At 42.3% G+C, this 26,022-nt stretch overlaps 1 protein-coding gene across 17 annotated transcripts in view; it reads right to left on the bottom strand.

Moving 5' to 3' along the window:
* The window catches only part of SRPK2 (SRSF protein kinase 2), a 311,814-nt gene that overhangs the window by 45,338 nt on the left and 240,454 nt on the right, over positions 1 to 26,022 (bottom strand). For all 17 annotated transcript variants that reach the window (XM_043551885.1, XM_043551812.1, XM_043551834.1 and 14 more), the window contains 3 exons: positions 25,508 to 25,987; positions 2,208 to 2,308; positions 1,998 to 2,105 (listed from right to left, as the gene is read on the bottom strand). In XM_043551885.1, coding sequence (XP_043407820.1) covers positions 1,998 to 2,105; positions 2,208 to 2,308; positions 25,508 to 25,987 — 689 coding nt within the window. The remainder of the gene's footprint in view (positions 1 to 1,997; positions 2,106 to 2,207; positions 2,309 to 25,507; positions 25,988 to 26,022) is intronic.

Genomic DNA, 26,022 nt, shown 5'->3' with positions numbered 1-26,022 from the left:
GGGGGAACGGGACAAAGAGGGAGAGGGTACCACTGGGTCACTGTGCTTGACACGAGTCAAAACGGCACTTGTTAGATGCTGCAGAGGGGGAGCGGGCGGCTGGTTAAACCAACAACCAGAAGGCCTTCTCCTTGGGATCTGTGACTCTTTCCAGAGTAGACCAGCTGCAGCAACATTACAAGCGGTATTGCTGTTCCTGATTCCCAGGAGGCCACACGGCATTCAGGTAAGGCACCGGGCCAAGAGCCTTCTCCCGACTCCAGGACAGATGCCAATCTCAATACCAATAGTGATCTGAGGGTGATCTCTGGCACCTATCTGACGAGGATGGGGAGGATGACCTCAACCTGGATCTTTAGGAATCCCAGAGGTGTTGTGGTAACAATGTGGGAGCCAGCCCTGAAGGGGAAAACCACCAATCAAAATTATCTAAAGCCCAATAAGGAGGAAACATCAGTGCCAAAGGTGAATGGGGAAACAGCACCAGATGCACCGAATGAGAGACACTCCGTGCAGTACCAGGAGAGGCGCTGGTAACGACATCATTGATGGGATTTGCCACCAAGACAATGATGTTGCCAAAGGATGCATCAGAATTGAGGGAGCTTTTGGTCCAGGGCCTGACTTCAGCTCTATAGTCTGCTACTGAGGCAGTGTGAGCTGCGGTTTTGAGGGACCCAGCAGCTCTTTGACATGGCGAGAAGGTACCAAGGGCAGAACAGAGGACAAGCTGGTAGATGCCATAGCACCAGATAACTCCTGAACCAGCAGAGAGTCTGGAATCAAGAGGCAAAGCAGGTCTGATGTCACCTGGTATGCTGTTGGCATGGAGATGATCGGTAATGTTGCCAGTGCTGTTGATAGTGGACTCAACAGATGCCCCGTGGCCAGAACCGGAGTCGACAGGACAGGCCCTCACTGTTCTCAGCATGGTACCGGGTAGCAGTTGGACAGTTGCTCCATCCCACCTTCCAGAGTGAGTACAGCGCTGGTCAGCACTCCTCCTAGAATTGGAGCAGGAGTTACCCTGAGACCTGGAACGGTCCCAACTCATTTTATGGGACCTCTTCCTTGCTGCACCAGAGGAGGGTAAACAACCTTTTCCTCTTGGGAAAAACACCTGAGCCCGAGCGTGGGGTGGCATCGCTTGTCACATCCGAAGGCGGCCGCTGATCAGAAGGCGGCCTTGGTGCCAAAGGGGGCCTGCTTCAGAAGGTGCTGCTTCAACCTCAAGTCTCTCGCCACCTGAGTCCGCTTTGTGAACGACTTGCAGATGGAGCATCTCTCTCTGTGTTCATCACCAAGAAACAACAAGCACCCTATGTGTGGGAGGGGCACTGTTCGGGATGGCCCCCCTACACAATGGACAATGCTTAAACTCTCGTTAGGACATCAAACGGCATTAGCCAACTAATCTACTAACAAAAACTAACACTTAAACTAAACCTATACAAGAAAAGTTCTCAGAAAACTGAAAGCAAAAGTGTGAGGTGAAGTCAACACACAGAGCTCCGACTCTAGCCATGGGCAGTGACAAGAAACGGAGGGCGTCAGGGCAGCACCACCTTTATATGGCATGAGGAGGGGCTACGGCCACAGAACATCAGTGCCGCCCCAATGGATACTGCTAGGCTAAGTTCTCTGGTTCCAGTATGCAAGGCACACACACCAGCATAGAATACATGGCTGCATCTACTCGAACAAGAATGAAACTTTCCGCAAAACATTCCTCTGTGCCAAAAGACCATGCAAGCACAATTACTGGAAGCTACTACTTTGAGAATGTTGGAGAAGTTGGGGTGGGAAAAAAATATCAAACTTATAGTGAAAATATGTTTATTATCTCAGTTATAGCATTGCTCCTGATTACTTAATTTATAAGAAGAACCCTTATAGCCAGGTCCACACTGTAAATAAGCAAGTGTTCTCAATGAATTTTATTTAGTAAAATAAAGTTTGACTGACACAATAAAATAACAGCATATTCTTGTTCTTACCATACAGGCTGTACTCCAGATATCTGCAGGTGTACTGTAACCTGCTCCTATTAAAACCTCTATGGATCTATACTGTCTTGTCTGGATGTCTTCAGTGAAGTGTTTATGCTAAAATGGAAAGAATGGCATTAATGGAAAAAAAACAAACAATAAAAAGGTTTGTTCTCAATAATGAAGGCTAAAAACTAAAAATAAGATTTTTATACTTACTACCCAGCAAGCATTTCCCAGATCAGCAATTTTAACTCTAATTTTATCTGCATTTCTTGGATCCAGGGGATTCACCAATAAATCCGCAGCACGGGTTTTTGCTAGTACAAACAAGAAGTAGAAGTAGAACAATTAGTACCCATGGCATGTTTTTTATTGTCTATAAACAACATTGGTTTGACACTTCATCCAGTTTCTTAAAAACTTGGAGACATCAAAATCATTAGCTGACAGTTATGAGAATTTAAAGTGACACTCAGGTTTCCTTACCTGTGTTTCTAATAACTGCAAATTAGATTATTAAAATGTCTTACAGCCTCATAATTTTGGAAGTTGAAAATTCACCCATTCCCATCCTGTATCACCAGTGAAACATTTGACTTATGATTTTAGTCTTTCCCTAATATTTCACTCAAGATCGAAGATATCTAATATGTAACAGATATTTTATTAAGATACTGCTAACTTAAGCATCCATTCATAAGTACAACTCTCTTTCCACAATAATAATTTTGCTATTTGCAGATTAAAGAAAATAAATAGTTTGCACTGGATGATGTAAAATTTACAAGAAAGATTCTCATACAGATTGTAAATTGCTAGGTTAAATGTGCTAAGAACAAAATTATTAACTCTGTGGTCTATCAGTAACTCAGATGTACTAGTATGTGGGGACTGGAGTTTGGAATTCATGTTTGGTGTTGTATTCTGGACCAACAAGAACTGAGATTCCTATGAAGGAATTGTGCTTAGCCTCGGAAGGAACTGAGGAAAAAGTGCCTCTCATCTCTGCAGTCAATCATTTGTTCAAATCATTAGCACTAGCAGGTGCCAGCAGCCTCTCCTGAGAATACAGTCAGCACCCAGACCTTTGAGGCTGAGAAGGTAAAGATAATTACAGGGATCTTCTTTGAGAGGGAAAAATGACAATCATAACTTGTAACTGTTATGGAAAAAATCATCAATCAAAATGTGTATATTGTTTTCATCTATTGCAAACAAATTACAACCCTACAAGGGTCAGGAAGCGTCCTCTCCCCTCCCCGCCATGTATTCTATAAGGGTGGTGAGGGTTTTTTTGGTTTTTTTTTAATCTCTTTCCTCTGAACCATCAGGGATGGCCACACCTGGAGATGGGATATTGGACAGGGAGGGCCAGAGCTCTGAGCATTCTCTCTCTCAGGTACTTAGCTGGCTGGTTCTTGCTTAGAATCATAGAATATCAGGGTTGGAAGGGGCCTCAGGAGGTCATATAGTCCAACCCCCTGCTCAAAGCAGAACCAATCCCCAACTAAATCAAGCTTACATGCTCAGGGTCTAACTGATCTCCATATATGGGGTCGTGCCACTACTTCCCACAGCTCCCATTGTCCAGAATCGGCAAACTGGGCCACTGGGAGCTGCAAGCGGCCGTACCTTCTGACGCTCTGGTAAACAAAGCGTCTCGCGGCCCGCCGGGGCTTCCCCTGAACAAGCCGCGAACCAAGTTTAGGAACCACTGGACTAGATGGTCTGGTGGTTCCTTCTGGCCTTAAACTCTACGATGCTGTACAAATTAGTTAAAATTATTACACATTTTAAATTTCCAAAGACAGCTTTATAATAGAAGATTTAATATGGTTGTGTTTTTAAACAGATTGATAAGAATTTTTTTTTTAGTCCATTGAATTGGACTATGAAATAATCATAGAATCACAGAAATGTAGGGCTGCAAGAAATGTAGGACATGTCATCTAGTCCAGTCCCCTGCACTGAGGCAGGACTAAGTACTACAGAAGGATGGCCGAGGATCATCCAACCCTGATTGTTATGCCATGCCGCTCATACATGTGGGCACTAATGATACACCAACATATGACCCTGAGCAGATCAGAAGTGTCTACAATGTTCTGAGAGTGAGGGTGAAGGAACTGGGGGCACAGGTGGTGTTCTCATTGATCCTTCCAGTCAAGGGCATGGGCTCAGGCACAGACACACACATCCAGGAAGTAAACGCAGGGCTGCACAGATGGTGTCACCACGAGGGCTTCAGCTTCCTTGACCATGGGATGCTCTTCCGAGAAAGACCACTGAGCAGAGATGGGGTCCACCTATCAAGGAAGAAGAGTATCTTTGGATACAGACTGGCTAACTTGGTAAGGTTACCTAGGGAGGTGGTGGAATCTCCTTCCTTTGAGGTTTTTAAGGTCAAGCTTGACAAAGCTCTGGCTGGGATGATTTAGTTGGGGATTGGTCTTGCTTTGAGCAGGGGGTTGGACTAGATGACCTCCTGAGGTCCCTTCCAACCCTGATATTCTATGATTCTAAGGTGGGCTTAAAACTAGGTTCGACAGGAATAGGAGACAAAAGCCCACAGGTAAATCCAAAACATGGAGACCTTGAGGAAGGGTTGGAAGCTGGGAGGAACATGGGCAATCACAACAAGGACAAAGGAGAAACAAGAAGGAATATAGAGGGGAAATCTACTGACCATGTTATATGTTTGTATACTAATGCTACAAGTATGGGGAATTAACAGGAAGAACTAGAAATACTAGTGAATAATCACAGTTATGACATAATTGGCATCACAGAACTTGGTGGGATAATTCACTACTGGAATATTGGCATAGAAGGGTAGAGCTTGTTCAGGAATGTCAGGCAGAGAAAAAAGAGAGGTGTTTCCTTTTTTTGAAAGATGCATACAGTTGCACTGAGGTTGCAACAGAAGTGGAAGGCAGACCCGTTGAAAGTCTTTGGGTAAGGATAAAAGGGATATAAAAAACCAAGGGTGATGTCATGAGAGGTGTCTATTATAGATCACTTAATAAGCAAGAAGAGGTGAATGGGGCTTTTTTAAAACAACTAACAAAATAATCCAAAACACAGGACTTGTTGGTGATGGGTGGACTTCAACTAGCCAGATATCTGTTGGGAATATAATACAGCAGGGTACAGATTACCCAACAAGTTCTTGGGTACAGACAATATAATACAGACAACTTTTTATTTCCGAACACAGAGAAAGCGATGAGGGAAGAGGCTATTCTAGATGTGATGCTGTCAAAAAAGGGAGGAACTGGTTGAGTATTTGAAGGAAGAAGGCCACTTATATGAAAGTGATCGTGAAATGATAAGAGTTCACAATCCTAAGGAATGGTAAAATGGAAAACATCAGAATAAAGACAATGGACTTCAAGAAGGCAGACTTCAGCAAACTAAGAGAATTGGTAGGTAAGATCCCTAAGGGAAAAAGGAGTTCAGGAGAATTGGCAGTATTTTAGAGAGACATTATTAAGGGCACAAAAGCAAACAAAGACAATGCATAGGAAAGCTAGGAAGAGACCCCCTGGCTTAACCAGGATACCCTGAATGACCTGACACTCAAAATAGAGTCCTATAAAAAGTGGAAACCCTAGGTCAAATTATGAAGGATGAATATAAAAAAACAGCACAAGCATGTAGGGACAAAAGGAGAACGGTGAAGACAAAAAATGAAATTAAACTAGCTAGGGACACAAAGGATACCATCAAAACATTTACAAATACTTTAGAAGCAAGAGAAAGACTAAGGACAGGGTAGGCCCATTACTCAACCAGGAGAGAGCGACAACAACAGAAAACTCAGCAATGGCTGAAGTGTTATATGCCTTTTTTGTTTCACCAAAAAAGGTTAGCTGTGATTGGAAAATATACATAGTGAAAATCGGTGTAAATGGGGAAGGATCTGAGGCTAAAATAGGAAAAGAACAAGTTATGAATTACTTAGACATGTTAGATGCCTTCAAGCCGGTAGGGACTGATGAAATACATCCTAGAATATTTAAGGAACTGACTGAAGAGATCTGTGAGCTAGCCATTAGCGATTATCTTTGAGAACTTGTAGAGGATGGGACAGATCCCAGAGGACTAGAAAAGGGCAAACACAGTACCTAGCTGTAAAAAGGGGAATAGGGACAACCCAGGGAATTTTAGACCACTTAGCTTAACTTCTATACCCAGAAAGATAATGGAGAAAATAATCAATTTGTAACACCTAAAAGACAATAAGGAGATAAGTAACAAACAACATGGATTTGTCAAGGACAAATCATGTCAAATGAACCTAATATCCTTCTTTGAAAGGGTAACAAGCCTTGTGGATGGGGGTAAGCAGTAGATACGATGCATCTCAATTTTAGTAAGGTTTGTGACACTGTATCACATGACCTCATAAACTAACTAGAGAAATATAGCCTAGAAGAAGCTACTATAAGTTAGGTGCACAACTGGCTGGAAAAGCATACCAGGAGATTAGTTATCAGTGGTTCGCAATCAAGCTGGAAGGGCATATCAAGGGGGGTCCTGCAGGGATATATCCTGGGTCAGGTTCTACTCAATATCTTCATAAATGATGCATAGAGTACACTTATAAAGTTTGTGGATGATACCCAACTTGGAGGGGCTGGAAGCATTTTGGAGGATGTAATTAGAATTCAGAATGATCTTGACAAATTTGAGAAATGGTCTGGAATAAACAGGATGAAATTCAATAAGGACAAATGCAAATTATTATACTTAGGAAGGAATAATCAACTGCATAATTACAAAATGGGAAATGACTGCATAGGAAGGAGTACTGCAATAAAGGACCTGGAAATTATAGCTGATCACAAATTAAATATGAGTCAACAATGTAATACTGTTGCAAAAAAGGCAAACATTATTTGGGAATATATTAACAGGAGTTTTGTAAGCAAGACATCAGAAGTAAATCTTCCACTCTACTCAGCACTGATAAGGCCTCAATTGGAGTATTGTGTCCAGTTCTGGGAACCACAATTTCCGAAATATGTGGACAAATTGGTGAAAGTCCAGAAGACAGCAATTAAAATGATTAAAGGTCAGAAAACATGACCTATGAAGAAAGACTGAAAAAATTGGGTTTGTGAAGTCTGGAGAAGAAAAGACTGGGGGAGGGGGGACGACACACATGATAACAGTCTTCAAGTATGTACAAGGTTTTTATAATGATACAGGTGATAAACTGTTCTCCTTAACCACTGAGGACAGGACAGGACAAGAAGTAATGGTCTTAAATTGCAGCAAGGGAGATTTAGGTTAGACATTAGTAGACATTAGGAAAAACTTCCTAACTGTAAGGGTGGTTAAGCACTGGAACAAATTACTTAGGGAGGTTGTGGAATCTCTGGCATTGGAGGATTTTAAGAACAGGTTAGAGAAACACCGATCAGAGATGGTCTAGCTAATACTTAGTCCTGACTCAGCACAGAGGTCTGGACTAGATAACCTATCAAGGTTCCTGCAGTTCTACATTTCTCTGATTATCTAGACAATTCCTAACAGGTGTTTGACTAACCTGTTCAGTTTATTACACCTTTCATTCTGAATCCATTTTGTAGTATACAGAATGAATTAAGTCTGTCAAGCGATTAAAAAATTAATTGCGATTAATTGCACGTTAATAACAGAATATCATTTATTTAAATATTTTTGGATATTTTTCACATTGTCAAATATATTGATTTCAATTACAACACAGAATACAAAGTGTACAGTGCTCACTTTATATTTATTTTTTATTACAAATATTTGCACTGTAAAAAACAAAAAATAGTATTTTCAGTTCACCTAATACAAGCACTGTAGTGCAATATCTTTATCATGAAAGTTGAACTTACAAATGTAGAATTATGTACAAAAAATAACTGCACTAAAAAATTTAAAAATGTAAAACTTTAGTGCCTACAAATCCATTCAGTCCTACTGCTTGTTCAGCCAATTGCTCAAACAAGTTTGTTTACATTTGCAGGAGATAATGCTGCCTGCTTCTTTCTTTACAGTGTCACTTGAAAGTAAGAACAGGCTTTCACATGGCACCATTGTAGCCGGCGTTGCAAGATATTTACGTGCCAGATGCACTAAAAATTGATATTTCCCTTCATGCTTCAAACACCATTCCAGAGGACATGCGTTCATCCTGATGACTGGTTCTGCTCGATAACAATCCAAAGTGATGCAGACCAACGCATGTTCATTTTCATTATCTGAGTCAGATGCCACCAGCAGAAGGTTAATTTTCTTTTTTGATGGTTTGGATTATGTAGTTTCTGTATCAGAGTGTTGCTCTTTTAAGACTTCTGAAAGCGTATTCCACACCTCCTCCTCCTCCGATTTTGGAAGGCACTTCAGATTCTTAAACCTTGGGTCAAGTGCTATAACTATTTTTAGAAATCTCACATTGGTACCTTCTTTGTGTTTTGTCAAATCTGCAGTAAGTGTTCTTAAAATGAACATGTGCTGGGTCATCATCCGAGACTGCTATAACATGAAATATATGGCAGAATGTGGGTAAAACAGAGCACGAGACATGTAATTCTCCCCCAAGGAGTTCAGTCACAAATTTCATTAATGCATTATTTTTTTAAAGGAGAATCATCAGCATGGAAGCATGTCCTCTGGAATGGTGGCTGAAGCATGAATGGGCATACAAATGTTTAGCATATCTGGCACATAAATACCTTGCAATGCTGGCTACGAAAGCGCCATGCGAATGCCTGTTCTCACTTTCAGGTGATACTGTAAATAAGAAGAGGGCAGCATTATCTCCTGTAAATGTAAACAAACTTGTTTGTCTTAGCGATTGGCTGAACAAGAAGTAGGACTGAGTGGACTCGTAGGCTCTAAAGTTTTACATTGTTTTGTTTTTGAGTGCAGTTATATACCAAAAAAGTTCTACATTTATAAGTTGCACTTTCACAATAAAGAGATTGCACTACAGTACTTGTATGAGGTGAACTGAAAAAGTACTATTTCTTTTACCATTTTTACAGTTCAAATATTTGTAATCAAAAATAATATTAAGTGAGCACTGTACACTTTGTATTCTGTGTTCTAATTGAAATCAATATATTTGAAAATGTAGACAAACATCCAAAAATATTTAATATATTTCAATTGGTATTCTATTGTTTAACAGTGCGATTAATCGCGATTAATTTTTTTGTGTTAATTGAGTGAGTTAACTGCGATTAACTGACAACCCTAGAATGAACGTATTCAAACAGAGAGAAAAGAAAGCTAAAAAGTCCACAAAATATCTAAAGATAAAGTGCTCCCAAAGGACCCATCTTCTTTCACTTTTCTAATAGATATCAGGGTAGTATTCTTCAAAAGCCCACATCAGGATACACTCATAGGCACTCATAGTATCCAGGTCACAGTTTTCAAAACTACTTAATCTATGTGCCAAACTTGTGATGCCATCAAGTGGCACGATACTTAAAAGTCCAGAGAACGCCTCTTTTGTGACAAGAAGCCCCCAAATAATGAAGCCCCCAAAATCACTAGTTACTTCAGAAATCCTTGGCAGAAGCATTTAATTTTAAACTTCCAATATAAAGGCCAAAAATTCAACAGAACCTCTATCCATCTTTCAGTTTGGTAGAAACCCTCATATTTCAAATTGGGGCTTGGACACCATAAGAAGCTTCCAATTAACCTCACTCTAAGGCACTTTCTGATAAATTAAGGCTCGAGCACTGATTGCTGAACCACACTTGAGCAATGTGCCTTTTGCTGTCTCAGTGAAAAAGCACTCAAACATGGCCAACTCATAACCTTCTGAAAAATCTTAGTTCACATCTCCGCAGTATAGGGTATACTTTGGTAGCTAAATTTTTTGACAATTTTTCATTTGCACTAAAGCATGATACCTCCCAGGAATGCAGGAGCTGAGCAGAAGCTTATCATGAAATTGCTTCTCTTAGGTGCTGAGGACAGGGAGATTATATCTTCTGTGTCTTAATGCATGCCCTCCATCTCCCGGCTCCTGGACAGCGTAGAAAAAACTGCAGCCTGACTCCCAAGCAGAGGGGATAAGAATCCAATGTGTGGGTGGCGGGAGAGAGAAATGACTGGGACAAACAGGCAGTGGAGGGCAGGGGGACTGGGAGTGAACTAGTGGGAGAAGAAGGGGGAACAATGACTAGGAGCCAGATCAGATGAGGAACTGGGGTGGGAGGAGAGGGATTAGATTTGGGCTGGCTAAGCATTGCGGAATAAGGAACCTGGGTGGAAGGACTGGAGGCAGTGGGATGGGGAGACTGAGATCGAAGGAGGAGACTGGAATTCCCAGGCAGGGTGCCTGGGAAGGAAAGTGGGATGAGGACCCTGGGGATGGAGACTGGATTCACTGGGTAGCCTTCAGGAGAGAATTAGGACTGGCTGGGCAAGGAGACTGGGACGGTGGGGTGGGGGAGAGACATGACTGGCAGAAGGACAGACTCTAGGCGATGGGTAGAAGGGTCACTGACAACCATAAAACATTCCCCTCCAGAATCTGGAATAGAATCCAAGATTCCTGAGTCATAAGAACATAAGAAGTGCCATACTGAGTCAGACCAAAGGTCTATATAGCCCAGTATCATGTCTCTCACCATGGCCAGAGCCAGATGCTTCAGACGGAACAAACACAATAGGGCAATTTCAAGTGATCCATCTCCTCCATGATGTTCTGGACCTCCCTGGGAAACCCCAAAGCGTGAAGCCATGATTCACAGCACATCACAACGGCTGCTGCCATTGACCTTGAAGATGTATCTGCTACATCAACCACTGATTGAAAAGTGGTCCTGGCAATCAACTTGCCATCCTCAGTGAGAACCTGGAATTGTGATCTCTCTTAGTGCAGAAACTTGTCAATGAAGTCCAGGAATTTGGAATCGTTCAAATAATTATATTTAGCCAACAGTGATTGGTAATTAGCTATTCTGAACTAAAGGCTAGGAACATAAGAAGGGCCTTACTGGGTCAGATCAATGGTCCATCTAGCCCAGTATCCTGCCTAGTGCCAGTGGCTGGTGCCAGATTCTTCAGAGGGAATTAACAGAACAGGGCAATATATTGAGCAATCCATCCCCGGTTGTCCAATTCCAGCTTCTGGCAATCACAGGCTTACAGACAGTCTTGAGTGGTAATAGCTAATTTAGAAGCCTTTATTTTGTATGTATAGTTGTGATTACTTTTTCTCAATGTGCATACTTTGCATACAACACTGAATTTCATCTGCCATTTTGTTGCCCATGCAGTGTAGTTGTAGCCATGCCAGTCGCAGGATATTAGAGAGGCAAGGTGGGTGAGGTAATATCTTTTATTGGATCAACAACTTTTGGTGAGAGAGACAAGCTTTCGAGCCACACAGAGCTCTTCTTCAGGTCTGGGAAAGGAACTTCCAGCATCACAACAAAATTCAAGGTGGAACAGGTTGTTTAGCTGCAGCATAAGTACTTAACACATATTGTACTGTACCATTCAAGGTAGAGACACCTCTGAAGTCACAGGACAAAATGAGGATGTTAGCGGCTTACAGTTTGTTGTAATAAGCCATAAATCCAGTGTCTCTGTTCAGTCCACAATTTTTAGTGTCCAGCAGAGTAATGAATTTAACCCCCCAGGCTCATCTTTTGAAAGTGTTGTGCAGGTTTCCTTTGAAGTTGAGGACTGAGAGGTCAGATATAGAGTGATTGTTTTGTGAAAAGTGTTCACTCACGGGTGATGTGGTGTTTTTGTCTTATTTTTCTGTGAGAGTTCATTTGGGAGCATAGTAATTGTCTGGCTTCACCCTACATAGTTGTTACTGGGGCATTTAGTGTGCTGGATGAGGTATTCCACATGTGATAGTAGTGTAGAATCGATGGAGCTTGTGTTGTGTGTTGTGGGGGATGTTGAACATTGTAGTAGTGGAGATAATGTCTGCAGGTTTTGAATCTGTTGTTCTGGCAGGGTCTGGTGATGCTTTGAGTTGGTGTGTTCTGGTCTGTAGAGAGCTTGCTTTTGATGATGATAAGCTTGGAGAGACTAGGGGGGTGTTTTGAAGTGGGAGTGCAGTAAAGATTTCTTTCAGGATGGGGTCCCCATCGAGCATAAGTTGTAAAAGTTTGAGGATACCCCGTATAGGTTCCAGTGTGGGAGGGGGGGTAGGTGATAACTATGGGTGTTTTATTTCTGTATTGAAGTAGATTCTCTCAGGGTATTTGGGTGGCCTGATCCATGACGTGATCTACTGCTCTGATGCGGTGTCCTTGTTTGGAGAAAGCAGTGATAAGGTGTGTATCTCAGTTTTTCTCCTTGGAGCATATTGTGGCATCTAAGTGCCTGGCTGTAGGTAACAGATTTCTTGGTATGTTTGGCATGGTTACTGGATCTATGAGGCTAGGTGTGGTGATCCGTGGGTTTCTTGTATATGGTTGTTTGTAGGGTTCCAGTTGCTGAAACTGATTGTGGTTTCCAGCAAATTGATGCTAGTGTGGGGGAGAGTTTAATTGATGGATGGTGGTTGCTGAAATTGTAGTGGAAATCTATGAGGGAGTTTACCTGTCTGTCCAGGTAAATATCATTGAGGTATATGATCTCAGGTATATGATTTGTTTTGTGGTGCATGTGTCCACAAACTGTTCTTCAATGTAGCCCAAAGAGAGGCTGACATATTGGCATGCTATGGTTGTTCCCACGGTTTGGACAAAGTGCTGTTGAATGTGAAATTGTTATGGGTGAGGATGAAATGGATGAGTTTGACGATGCGTTTGGGGTGGATAGCTGAGGGCTGCCTGTGGTCTTGTAAACATTTGAGGCAGGCAGCTATGCTGTCATTGTTTTCTTTTGTTGCCCAGTCAGCCATTTTTGTGAGATCTCCTTGCATTCAGCTTTGGATTTAACTATCTTGATTTGGATTTAACTGTAGGTATTTGCTTGGTAAGGCATAGGTATTAGTTAAAACAGTACAGCAATGAGCCTATAGGCCTCAGGCCTGTAATACAATGGTTTAAATAAACAAGGCAGAAGACCCAAAAGCCTTGGCATATGCAGCTAACCACAAGTAGCCGTAGATCATAAAACAGAATACTGTAATCACTAAACTGATGACAGGTAACCAAAAGATGCTAGCTTGGGATATTTTAAGTTATGATCATCTGCAAATGTCTGACCACAAGAGTGCCATGGTAACTCACTGATGTATATTCTAATAAGCTTGAAATAAAAGGCCTGGTAACCTATGGGAGAAGTTTCAGAGTAACAACCGTGTTAGTCTGTATTCGCAAAAAGAAAAGGAGTACTTGTGGCACCTTAGAGACTAACCAATTTATTTGAGCATAAGCTTTTGTGAGCTACAGCTCACTTCATCAGATGCATACTGTGGAAAATACAGAAGGTGTTTTTATACACACAAACCATGAAAAAATGGGTGTTTATCACTACAAAAGGTTTTCTCTCCCCCCACCCTACTCTCCTGCTGGTAATAGCTTATCTAAAGTGATCACTCTCCTTACAATGTGTATGACAATCAAGGTGGGCCATTTCCAGCACAAATCCAGGTTTTCTCCCCACCCCTCCCCCCAAACCTACTCTCCTGTTGGTAATAGCTTATCTAAAGTGATCACTCTCCTTACAACGTGTATGACAATCAAGGTGGGCCATTTCCAGCACAAATCCAGGTTTTCCCCCCACCCCTCCCCCCCAGACACAAACCCACTCTCCTGTTGGTAATAGCTTATCTAAAGTGATCACTCTCCTTACAATATGTATGATAATCAAGATGGGCCATTTCCAGCACAAATCCAGGGTTTAACAAGAACGTCTGAGGAACACTGGGGGGTGGGGGAGAATAATAAACAAGGGGAAATAGTTTACTTTTTATAATGACTCAACCATTCCCAGTCTCTATTCAAGCCTAAGTTAATTGTATCCAATTTGCAAATTAATTCCAATTCAGCAGTCTCTCGTTGGAGTCTGTTTTTGAAGTTTTTTTGTTGAAGGATAGTCACTTTGAGATCAGAAATCGAGTGACCAGAGAGATTGAAGTGTTCTCCGACTGGTTTATGAATGTTATAATTCTTGACATCTGATTTGTGTCCATTTATTCTTTTATGTAGAGACTGTCCAGTTTGACCAATGTACATGGCAGAGGGGCATTGCTGGCACATGATGGCATATATCACATTGGTGGATGTGCAGGTGAACGAGCCTCTGATAGTGTGGCTGATGTTATTAGGCCCTGTGATGGTGTCCCCTGAATAGATATGTGGGCACAGTTGGCAACGGGCTTTGTTGCAAGGATAGGTTTCAGAGTAATAGCCATGTTAGTCTGTATTCGCAAAAAGAGAAGGAACAAAGCCCGTTGCCAACTGTGCCCACATATCTATTCAGGGGACACCATCACAGGGCCTAATAACATCAGCCACACTATCAGAGGCTCGTTCACCTGCACATCCACCAATGTGATATATGCCATCATGTGCCAGCAATGACCCTCTGCCATGTACATTGGTCAAACTGGACAGTCTCTACGTAAAAGAATAAATGGACACAAATAAGATGTCAAGAATTATAACATTCATAAACCTGTCGGAGAACACTTCAATCTCTCTGGTCACTCGATTTCTGATCTCAAAGTGACTATCCTTCAACAAAAAAAGTTCAAAAACAGACTCCAACGAGAGACTGCTGAATTGGAATTAATTTGCAAATTGTATACAATTAACTTAGGCTTGAATAGAGACTGGGAGTGGCTAAGTCATTATGCAAGGTAACCTATTTCCCCTTGTTTTTTCCTACCCCCCCCCCAGACATTCTTGTTAAACCCTGGATTTGTGCTGGAAGTGGCCCACCTTGATTATCATACACATTGTAAGGAGAGTGGTCACTTTAGATAAGCTATTACCAACAGGAGAGTGGGTTTGGGGGTGCGGGGGGGAGAGAAAACCTGGAATTGTGCTGGAAATGGCCCAACTTGATTATCATACACATTGTAAGGAGAGTGATCACTTTAGATAAGCTATTACCAGCAGGAGAGTGGGGTGGGGGGAGGTATTTTTTCATGCTTTGTGTGTATAAAAAGATCTTCTACACTTTCCACAGTATGCATCCGATGAAGTGAGCTGTAGCTCACGAAAGCTTATGCTCAAATAAATTGGTTAGTCTCTAAGGTGCCACAAGTACTCCTTTTCTTGTTGCAAGGATAGGTTCCTGGGTTAGTGGTTCTGTTGTGTGGTATGTGGTTGCTGGTGAGTATTCGCTTCAGGTTGGGGGGCTGTCTGTAGGCAAGGACTGGCCTGTCTCCCAAGATTCGTGGGGGTCGGGGGTCGGGGGGAGAAAACCTGGATTTGTGTTGGAAATGGCCCACCTTGATTATCATACACATTGTAAGGAGAGTGATCACTTTAGATAAGCTATTACCAGCAGGAGAGTAGGGTTGGGGGGGGGGGGAGAGAAAACCTTTGGTAGTGATAAACACCCATTTTTTCATGGTTTGTGTGTATAAAAACATCTTCTGCATTTTCCACAGTATACATCCGATGAAGTGAGCTGTAGCGCACGAAAGCTTATGTTCAAATAAATTGGTTAGTCTCTAAGGTGCCACAAGTACTCCTTTTCTATGGGAGAAGGGCACCCCAACATTAATTGGGTGAGGAAATACAAACAAGGAAAAGGGGAGAAATCCCTACTGAATTATGCATAGTGGTGTTAGTGCAACATATTATAAAAGTTGTAGCCTCGCCTGCAAGAGATTTGGGAGATGGCAGTACGACAACCACTGGTGATGGTGATCAGGAAGATAATGACTAAAATTTCAGGCTGTTCTGCAAGGGATGGATCTATTGATGGTTCCGCTGGAGGGAAACCATGACTGGATGATGGAATAGGGGACAGACACTTGCCATAAGTTGCATCTCCTGGTAGTCGGGTTGCCCATATTCTAACTGCACAAAACCGAACACCCTTGCCCTGCCCGTTCCCAAAGGCCACGCCCCTGCTCCACCCCTTCTCTGAGGCCCCACCCCCGCTCACTCCATCCCCTCACTCGCCACCACCCTCCCTCAATAGCTCATTTTCACTGGGCTGGGGTAGTGGGTTGGGGTGCAGGAGAGGGTGAGGGCTTTGTCTGGGGGTGTGGGCTCTGGGTTGGGGCCAGGGATGAGAGGTTTGGTATGCAGGTGGGGGATGGGGAGTAGGGCTAAGGGGTTCAGCGTGCAGGAGGGGACTCCAGTCTGAGGCAGGAGATTGGGGTGTGGGAGGGGCTCTGGGCTGCAGCCAGGGATGAGGGCTTTGAGGTAGAGGAGGCGGCTCTGGGCAGTTTGGAGGGGTTTGGAGTGTGGGAGGGGGTTTCAAGCTGGGGTAGAGGCTGGGGTGCAGAAGGAGGTTCAGGTGCAGGAGGGAGCTCAGGGCTGGGGGTTGGGGTGCAGGAGGGGGTGAAGGGTGTGGGCTCTTAGCGGTGCTCACCTCAGGCGGTCAGCCACAAGCAGCAACATGTCCCTTGGCTCCTAGGCAGAGGCGCAGCCAGGCGTTTCTGCGTGCTGCCTTGGCATGCAGGCGCCAGCCTCTCAGCTCCCATTGTCCGCGGTTCCCAGCCAATGGGAGCTGCAGAGTCAGGGCAGCGCACAGAGCCCCCGTGGCTGTTCCTCCGCCTAGAAGCCAAGGGACATGTCGCCACTTCCATGGAGCCACAGAGAGCCAGGTAGGGAGCCTGCAAGTCCTGCCAACCAGACTTTTAGAGGCCTGCCACCAAGGTCCCTTATTGACCGGGCGTTCCGGTCAAAAAATGGACACCTGGCAACCCTATCTGGTGGAGTTAGGCCCTTCCTTCATGAGGAAAAGCCCTGACAGTGATAGACATTGGGGATCAGGGAGATAAAAATATCATCAGGTGTAGCCTAAGTCTCTGCTCTCCCTGGTCCTGTACCCCTCTCCCCACAATCTGACAGAGCCACAGCAGTTATAGTTTGCACCACAGTCAGAAGAGGCAGAGCCTATACTGTAGGTGGTTGAGGGTCCCTGTGGGTGCTTTTTGTCAGTGCTGCGGTTCCCAATGTTTAGGCTTAGTTGGAACCATAGGTATCATTGCCACAAGAACATGGTCTGATACTGATGTGTTATGTAAAGCCTCCGCTCAAATGCGATTGTAAGATCTGTAACTTGTATCATTAAGTTCTGCAACCTTGTTGCAGACTTTGTAACTTCAGTTACTGTTAGCACAGCCTTTTAAGCTTTGTAAACTTTGCAAACTCTGTAACCTTTTCAAGTTACCACTTGTATGAACTGCCAAGCTTTGTAATACCCCATCGCGCAATCAGAGAGTGTGTGAACAAGGGAGTGTGTGTGTGGAAGATAAGGGAGCGTGAGGGGGACTAGGCAGAGAGGAACTGCAAGGAGAAAAGAGCCCAGAGCCAGGTGTGTCTGATATAATCTGCCCTGAGAAGGCAATCACGGAGTGCTGTAAAGAAAAGATGCATGAAAGGAACAGGGACTGGGAACGTTTCTTGGTGACGGACACAGAGCAAAAACTCAGTGTACGTGACAGGAGCGCCCACTTCCAAAATAAAAAGGAAGCAGCCACACACACAAGCAGCTGCTCCTTGACCTGCTCACCAGCCCAGATCCGTGACCACAGGCGGACACACCAGATCTACCATGCTTCGGCTTCTTGGTTTCCCACGCTGTCTCCGGTAACCCTCCGCCTGTGTAAGTGTGTGAGTACATGGGGGTATGAATGCGGTGTATAAATAAGCTCCTTCTCTTTTCTGTCTGACTTAACAGCAGCATCATAATAAAACTAATACAAGTGTGACCCTGGGTTGGTTTTTAGGGGAACAGAGGTAACACAATGGAGCCCTGGATTTTTGGGCATTCTTGTCATGACCCTCAGACTTAGGACATTCTAACTCCTTATGGACTGGGAAGGAAGACTTGTTCAACATAGGCAGAGTTGCATCCAACTTCTTTGAAGTGGAATTAGAGGAGAATTTGCGCACGTATTTATGAAAGCACTCTCTGCCTTCCTGGCAAGACCCCAATGCAATCCCTTGCTCCTAAGTAGGACCTTGTGGTAGAAAGTGCACTTGGGGGGGGAGGGGGGAAAGAATCTCCCAGCCTGGGTCTGACTGCAGACTCATGGCTTTCTATGTTAGGTTCTCCTTGAGGTGAAGTTCCTGCCCCTCACAGGTACAACTGAAGAAAGAGCAGCAGATACTGCACCATGCTGTGATGTGAGCTTCCCCAAGGCAGTACAGACAAGGCTGATGGTCATCACTGACCGTGAAGGAGAATGGACAAGAAACAAAGATTTTGGAGCCTGGAATCCTGGGCATAGTCCAGTACTCATAAAAAGATAAGTGCCTGGGGAGGGGGGAGAGGGGGAAAGGAGAGGGCAGGGTTTTCCGCAGAATGGGGAATCTAACTATAAAACTTAGCTAAAACTACAGAGTAAAATTTGAAACTATTTACTATATATATAGACACACACACCCCCTTACAGATCAAAGAATAAAACAAGGCAAAGCTCTGGACACTGGGAGTTCTGAATCAAGCCATATGGCAATAAGAAGAAACTGGAGAGGCGGTCAGTCCTCTCTTCCCTTTATAACCTCAGTTGGAGCCACAAGAAGAGTGAGGGCTTATGCACGGACCAACAGACATTGCTTTCAAGAATTCTCTCAGGCACGTGGAGCACAGTGCAATACATGTAGGGACCAGCACTCAAAGAATTTCTGCTTTTCCAGTTTACTTTTTTTAAAACATAAGAAATTACACACACACACACACACACACACACAAAACACTACATTAAAAGAATGTTAAGGTTAAGAGGCTGCTAAGGTATTAGTGTCATGTTAAGGTACTAGTTCCCTGGTGCAGTTTACGTTAAACTAGGTAAGATGGGGGTGCCTATTAATTAAGGCCCTGGACTTTTTTCTAGGTTTTGCTTAGTTTTCTTTTAAGCTTCTCATAGACCTTTGAATTAATTTATTAAAGTGAGGTTCTGTGTCAGTTACCTTACTTAAATATTGAATTAATATATCTACAGTACTGTAGTCTCTTAATCCACTAATTTTAAAATTGAGTACCTATGCCTGGGATGATGCTCGTGCAAACCTAACGCTCATGCCCAATGAACTTTCATATTTCCCCCTATCTGGTTACAGATTTCTCCTCTTACCATCTCTCCCACTGTTTTATTACGATTGAAATTACCAATAGATTTACCATTAGGTAACTGACATAGATCAAAACACCCACAGGTAAAATCCTGGAGTCTTTGAAGTCTGTGGCAAAACTTCCAACGAATGGAATGGGGCAAGGATTTGACCTGAAGTCTTCCTCCTATGCACCTGCTATATAAGGGGTCTGCAGAGACTTTCTGGTTTTGGGTCTGGATTAGAAGCCAAGAAAAGTCTCTCCTTTGCTTTTAATTTTCCTGCAACCTTATCTAAAATGTTTTGCTGTTATAGTCACTGAATTATAAAATTGTGCCTCATCTTTTTGTAAAAAATTTTTGTCATCCTCTTCACTGCAAAGGATGTCAAGGAGATTCCCAAACCTGAGCCATTCTTTTTAGGTAACAAATCTGAGGAACTGCCCCAGAACTCTCCCATTAAGAGTAGGTTTCAGAACAAACGGATAGATTAAACAGAAATAACTCACCAGGATCAGATGGTATTCACCAAGAGTTCTGAAGGAACTCAAATATGAAATTGCAGAACTACTAACTTCAGTATGTAACCTATTAATTACATCAACCTCTGTTCCAGATGACTGGAGGATACCTAACGTAACGCTGATATCTATAAAAAAGGTTTCAAAAGTGATACTGGCAATTACAGGTGCACCTTCAGTACCAGGCAAAAAACCTATAGTAAAGAACAAATTATCAATCACATAAACACAATATGTTGGGGAAGAGTCAAACGGCTTTTGTAAAGGGAAATCATGCCTTGCCAATCTATTACCATTCTTTGAGTCAACAAGCATGCGGACAAAGATGATCCAGTGAATACAGTGTACTTGGAGTTTCAGAAAGTCTTTGGCAAGGTCCCACACCAAAGGCTCTTACACAAATTAACCAGTCATGGGATAAGAGGGAAGGTGCTTTCATGGATTCATAACTGGTTAAAAGTTAGGAAACAAAAGGTAAGAATAAATGGTCAGTTTTCACAATGGAAAGAGGTAAATAGTGGGGTTCCCCAGAGAGGTATACTGGAGCCAGTGCTGTTCAACATTTTTATAAATGACCGGGAAAAAGGTGTGTAAACAGTAAGGTGGCAACATTTGCAAACAATATTAATTACTCAAGATAGTAAGGTCCAAAGCTGACTGTGAAGAATTACAAAGGGATCTCAAAAAACGGGGTGACTAGGCAACAAACTAGCAGATGAAATTCAATGTTGATAAATGCAAAGAAATACACAATTAAAAAAAATAATCCCAACTATACATACAAAATGCTGGGGGTCTAAATTAGCTGCTACCACTCAAGAAAGAGATCTTGGAATCATCATTGATAGTTCTCTGAAAACATCTGCTCAGTGTGCTGCAGCAGTCAAAAAAGCTAACAGAATCATAGAATCTGGAAGGGACCTTGAGATTCCCCTTAGTCCAGTCCTCTGCACTCATGGCAGGACTAAGTATTATCTAGACTATCCTTAACAGGTGTTTGTTTAGCCTGCTCTTAAAAATCTCCAATAATAGAGATTCCACTATCTCCCTAGGCAATTTATTCCAGTGCTTAACCACCCGGACAGTTAGGAAGTTTTTCCTAATGTCCAACCTAAACTGCCCTTGCTACAATTTAAGCCCATTGCTTCTTGTCCTATCCTCAAAAGTTAAGGAGAACAATCTTTCTCCCTCCTCCTTGTAACAACCGTTTTTGAACTTCAAAGCTTTTATCATGTCCCCTCTCAGTCTTCTCTTCTCCAAACTAAACAAACCCAGTTTTTTCAATCTTCCCACACAGGTCATGCTTTCTAGACCTTTAATCATTTTTGCTCCTCTTCTCTGGACTTTCTCCAATTTGTCCACATCCTTCCTGAAATGTGGCCTCCAGAACTGGCCACAATACTCCAGTTGAGGTCTAATCAGCACAGAATAGAACAGAAGAATTACTTTTCATGTCTTGCTTACAACAGTCCTGCTAATACATCCCAAAATGATGTCTGGTTTTTTTGCAACAGTGTTACAGTGTTGACTCCTATTTATCTTGTGACCCCCAGATTCCTTTCTGCAGTACTCCCATGGCAATCATTTCCCATTTTGTATGTGTGCAACTGATTGCTCTTTCCTAAGTGGAGTACTTTGCATTTGGTCTCATTGAATTTCATCCTATTTACTTCAGACCCTTTCTCCAGTTTGTCCAGATCATTTTGAATTTTAATCTTATCCTCCAAAGCACTTGCAACCCCTCCCAGCTTGGCATCCTTTGCAAACTTTATAAGTGTACTCTCTATGCCATTAACTAAATCATTGGTGAAGATACTGAACAGAACCGGACCCTGCAGGACCCCACTTGATATGCCCTGATAATGTTGTTCTTTACTATTGTTTCACCCAATTTGCCTGGTATATTGGAATTGGAAAAGGTACAGAGAAGGGATACAAAATGATCAAGAGTGTGGAACAATTTCTATACGAGGAGAGATTAAAAAGACTGGGACCGTTCAGCTTAGAAAAGGGATGACTCAGGGTGGGGGGGACATATAATCATGAATGATGTGGAGAAAGTGAATAAGGAAGTGTTTATTTACCCCCTCACATAACACAAAAAGCCAAGGTCACTCAATGAAATTAATAGGCAGCAGGTTTAAAACAAACATAAGGAAGTGCTACTTCACACAGTAAAAATTCAACCTATGGAACTCGTTGCCAGGGACTGTTGTGAAGGCCAAAAGGATAACTGGGTTCAAAAAAGAATTCGATAAATTCATGAAGGACAGGTCCATCAATGGCTATTAGCCAAAATACTCAAGGATGCAACCCCACGCTCCAGGGGTCCCTAAACTTCTGACCATCAGAAGCTAAGACTTGAGAACTGGGAATGGATCATTTGATAATTGCCCTGTTCTTACATTTTCTCTTAAACATCTAGCACCATCCACTGTCATACAGGGTAGTCATACAGAGTGATCTGGATCACTTGGTAAGCTGCGCGCATTCAAACAAAATGATTTTAAAATGGCCAAATGCAAAGTTATACATCTAAGAGCAAGGAATGCAGGCCATACCTATCGAATAGGTAACTGTATCCTAAAAATCAATGACCCTGAAAAAGATCTAGAGAGCATAACTCAGCATTGTCTCCCAGTGCAATCTTGATTTCATCTATGTTACAGACATCTCACTTTCTTTCTTTTCTCTTTTTTTTTTTAAATTACTCAAACTGGAAGTATATGCCAGATTTTTTTTTAATTTTGCAAGAAGTTCTCCTGTACTCTGTTCCAAATTATAGTTTAAAGCCCTTTCAGTTTTGAACGAAGAAAACTGGTACCTCCTTTACTTAAGTAAAGACCATATAATCTAAGTGTGCCTCTTAGCAGAAGGCATTACACAAAGCTCTGTCAAACCAAAGCTTTCTTTTCTACATTATCACCTCATTCATCCATTTGTCAGTGTGGTCTTTTTCCTTTGGCAATAGACCACTGACAAGAAACCTTCATCAATAGACTGCAGTTTTCTCTTCTCCGCTCCCTAAAGTCATCTGAGCCTATCAAATCTTTTTCTTGTGTCAGTTTCCAAATATTTGTATTAAGTGGAAATTCACCAGCATTCTCTAGGAGCATAGATTCTAGAGAGGGAAAAGACCTTTTAAAAGTTATCTAGTCCATCTCTTTGCCATCTCTTTTGTCCTTATACTTTTCTTGTCCTGGCACCTGGGAGGCAGCGTACCATCCCATTCTCTCTATCTAGATCAAATGATCTATGGTTCTTTTATAGTGCCCATCACTGTAGTATCTAAGCATCGATTCTGAGCCATGATTTCATTATTAAAGCACGTATCAAAACCACTTCTCTCTCCTTCCCCTTGAGTGATCATTTTTCAATGCTTACTTTTCCTTCACTAGTTAAGACTACTATTCTCTGCTTCTTCCCAGTTTCATCATCCTCTAACTCAGCAAGTGCAGAATATTCTCTGGAACTCATTTATTTGCTATTCACTATTCTCAAAGACTGCTATGCCTGGCTCTGTTCCACACCAACACTTGTAACCATTCACAAACCTCCCAGTGTTCTCTAACCTTCCATACAGTTTTTAAATGAAGCCTGCTAAAACAGATCACAAACTAGCTGTAAAAAAACTCACCAAACCAGCACTTTTTGTGTCAGCCACTCATACAGAAAATACAGACCCTACACCTGTTTTTCCAAAGTCTCACAAGCACATCTGAGGTCTTCTGCTCAATGCTAACGAAGCTAACTGTCTGACCTTTATTGTATTGTTCTTAATTTGTCTGTTTATTAGTCACTCACCAGTGCTCACACTTAGCTCCTGCCTCTAACTCGGATCAAAATGTATTTTATTAGGACTCATTCTTGATGCTGCCTTCACTTCAGCTGGCCTCCCAGACACCACTCATTTGGTATTTCCTCTTCCCTCTCCCCTACTTTAGTTTTGCCTTCCAGGATCATGCCTTGTTATTGCTCCTGCTAGTATTGCTTACTAAAAAGAGCTGGATGAAGCAGCAAAAAATAACCCTCTCTGGTTTGGTTCACACCCTGCACCCGTTGGACCATACAAAAGCTATTCTGTCTAAGAGCAGCCCAGATGCAATTCTCCACTGCTGCTGTGCTTGGTAAGGAAGGAGACGCAAACAGCCACGTAGTATATCTTCTGACCCCTTGCACAGGGGGCACGGCAGGGGGAGTACCATAGCACTGAGCACTACAGGAGATCCTGGACTGTTGCACAGCCCAGAGGTAGCCCTGGGGAGCCAGAATAGGAACATGAGCAGTCCAGAATCTAAAAGCTGTGAAGATGGTGTTCCCCCAGACAGTTCAGAAGATGAAGCACAGAATCTTTCCCTAGGTCTGTGTTGCTCCTGCACATAACACTTTTTATGGCACAGGAAAACTAGAGTGAAAGTGACCAGAGGCTTATTCCATTCAGGTTTTACTACTATTGCTGAGTGCCATGTGCAGGAGTCACAGTGCAAGTGTGATTCTTCCGCAAGGGAATTTCAAGTGTGGTGAAAAAGAGAGGGGAGGGCATGCAGGGTGGAATAACCGCAAACCCACTCCAGATGTACAGCTGATATGATATCCTGTATTATAACAAGGCAAAACCATGGAATCAACAGAGCCGTTCTTTAGTGAACAGCTGCTAACAATCACTTCTAAAAGATTGGCTTACTAACTATGAGCACTTGTAAAGCTCCTATACTTTATGATGTACTACCAAACTTTTAATAAGGAGCTCTCCCACAAAAACGTTCCATCACAGGGGACTATTCATGAGACAATCCCTCAGCAATAGACCTCCCCCCAAAATAATCATTTCTATATCCTTCCCCCCAAAAATCTAACTTCTTCCACTTCCATTCCAGCCCAGTAATGGTCCCAACCATGGTTCCTCAGAATCCCATAAATAAAACACTAGGTGGCTCTTGCAGCATCCCTGTGGCTCAAGGATCTTGGGAAGGATAAACGACACGATGACTAAATTTAATTAACTCCATCTTTATTAACTGTGGTGAGGGAGAGGAACAGAGAGTGCCTCAAGTCTAATGAAGTGGAAGTAGGGCCACAGGGTTTCGCCGCCACCACCTCCTTTCAGCCCTAGTGAGTGGTTTACTTTTGGGGGGTAATCTTCACAATTAAAAGGAGCAGAAACTTACTTTATTATTAATTTTATTATTATTGTTTTAAAAAATAAAAGGTGTTTCATGGACCCAGAGGCTGGCTCAGTTAACAAGGAAATCCTACAAGCTCCCTCCATCTCAGTGCACAGCACAAACTATACTGACTCTAGTAACATGCATTACAATAAGGTAAACATTGCAAAATACAGAAATATCTATGCATGTGTCTGCTTAATTTACATGGCACATCTATCTAGGTACTTATATGATTCCCCATCCTGTAGGTCTGAGCACCTATACAACAATTTAACTTAGTCTTAAAAATACATTAAATATGCTGGAGTTAAAATGAAGAGAATTTCCTATTCTGGTTTCTGGCAATAATTAAGACATAACTGACAACTTAAACCAGCCAAATGGATGAAATATTAAATTTAAAATAATTATAATTGAGATTTACTATTAACATAATATACGGTTAATTTACTATTAACATAATATACATAATAATATAAGCAAAATATTCTAGTTTAAACTAATTTCATCAGTATCCAAATAAAAAGCAAGCTCTCAATGCACACGTCACTAAATAGAGTTATGGCACACATACAACATTTAAATCCATCAATCCATTCCAAAGTACGATTTCATCTACAATTCTGAGATACACAAAAGCATTTACAAGAGGAGGCAAGTACTTACTTTTTGGCAAGTCTCCAGTACTAGACGCTGAAACTGTTCTGCTCCTATCCTGAGATGGGCTGCTCTCATCTCTTTCCGTTACAGATGATCCCTCAGAAACAGCTGAACCACAAGCTACAGATTCTAAAGCTCCAGAGAACATTGAAGCTGAAAATTCAGAGAACTGTGACTCAGGAATTTTATGACGTCCATTTGGCAATTCACCATTAAATTGTTCATAGGAGCTACTATAAGAATAATCACTTTTTGCATTTGGCTCATTGAAGTTATACTCCTCAGGGTTTGGGCAGTCTTCCTCATCCTCATCTTCATCTTCAATCTGTTGTTCCAGTAAGAATGGGCCATTTACAATATGGCCATTTGTTTTGGGGGATTCTATCCACGTAGGGTCTGTGTTAACAAGTTCCTGTTCAACATCATCATCTTTCTCAGTGTTTTCTTTTTCTGTGTCTTCTTTTTCCTCCTGATCTTCTGCTTCACCTTAAGAATGTAATGAACAACGTATTAGATAATAC

The sequence above is a fragment of the Chelonia mydas genome, chromosome 1, assembly GCF_015237465.2.
Source record: "Chelonia mydas isolate rCheMyd1 chromosome 1, rCheMyd1.pri.v2, whole genome shotgun sequence".
NCBI lineage: Eukaryota > Metazoa > Chordata > Testudines > Cheloniidae > Chelonia > Chelonia mydas.
Note: the sequence above shows the minus strand (reverse complement) of the source record. Positions and strands in the feature narration are given on the sequence as shown.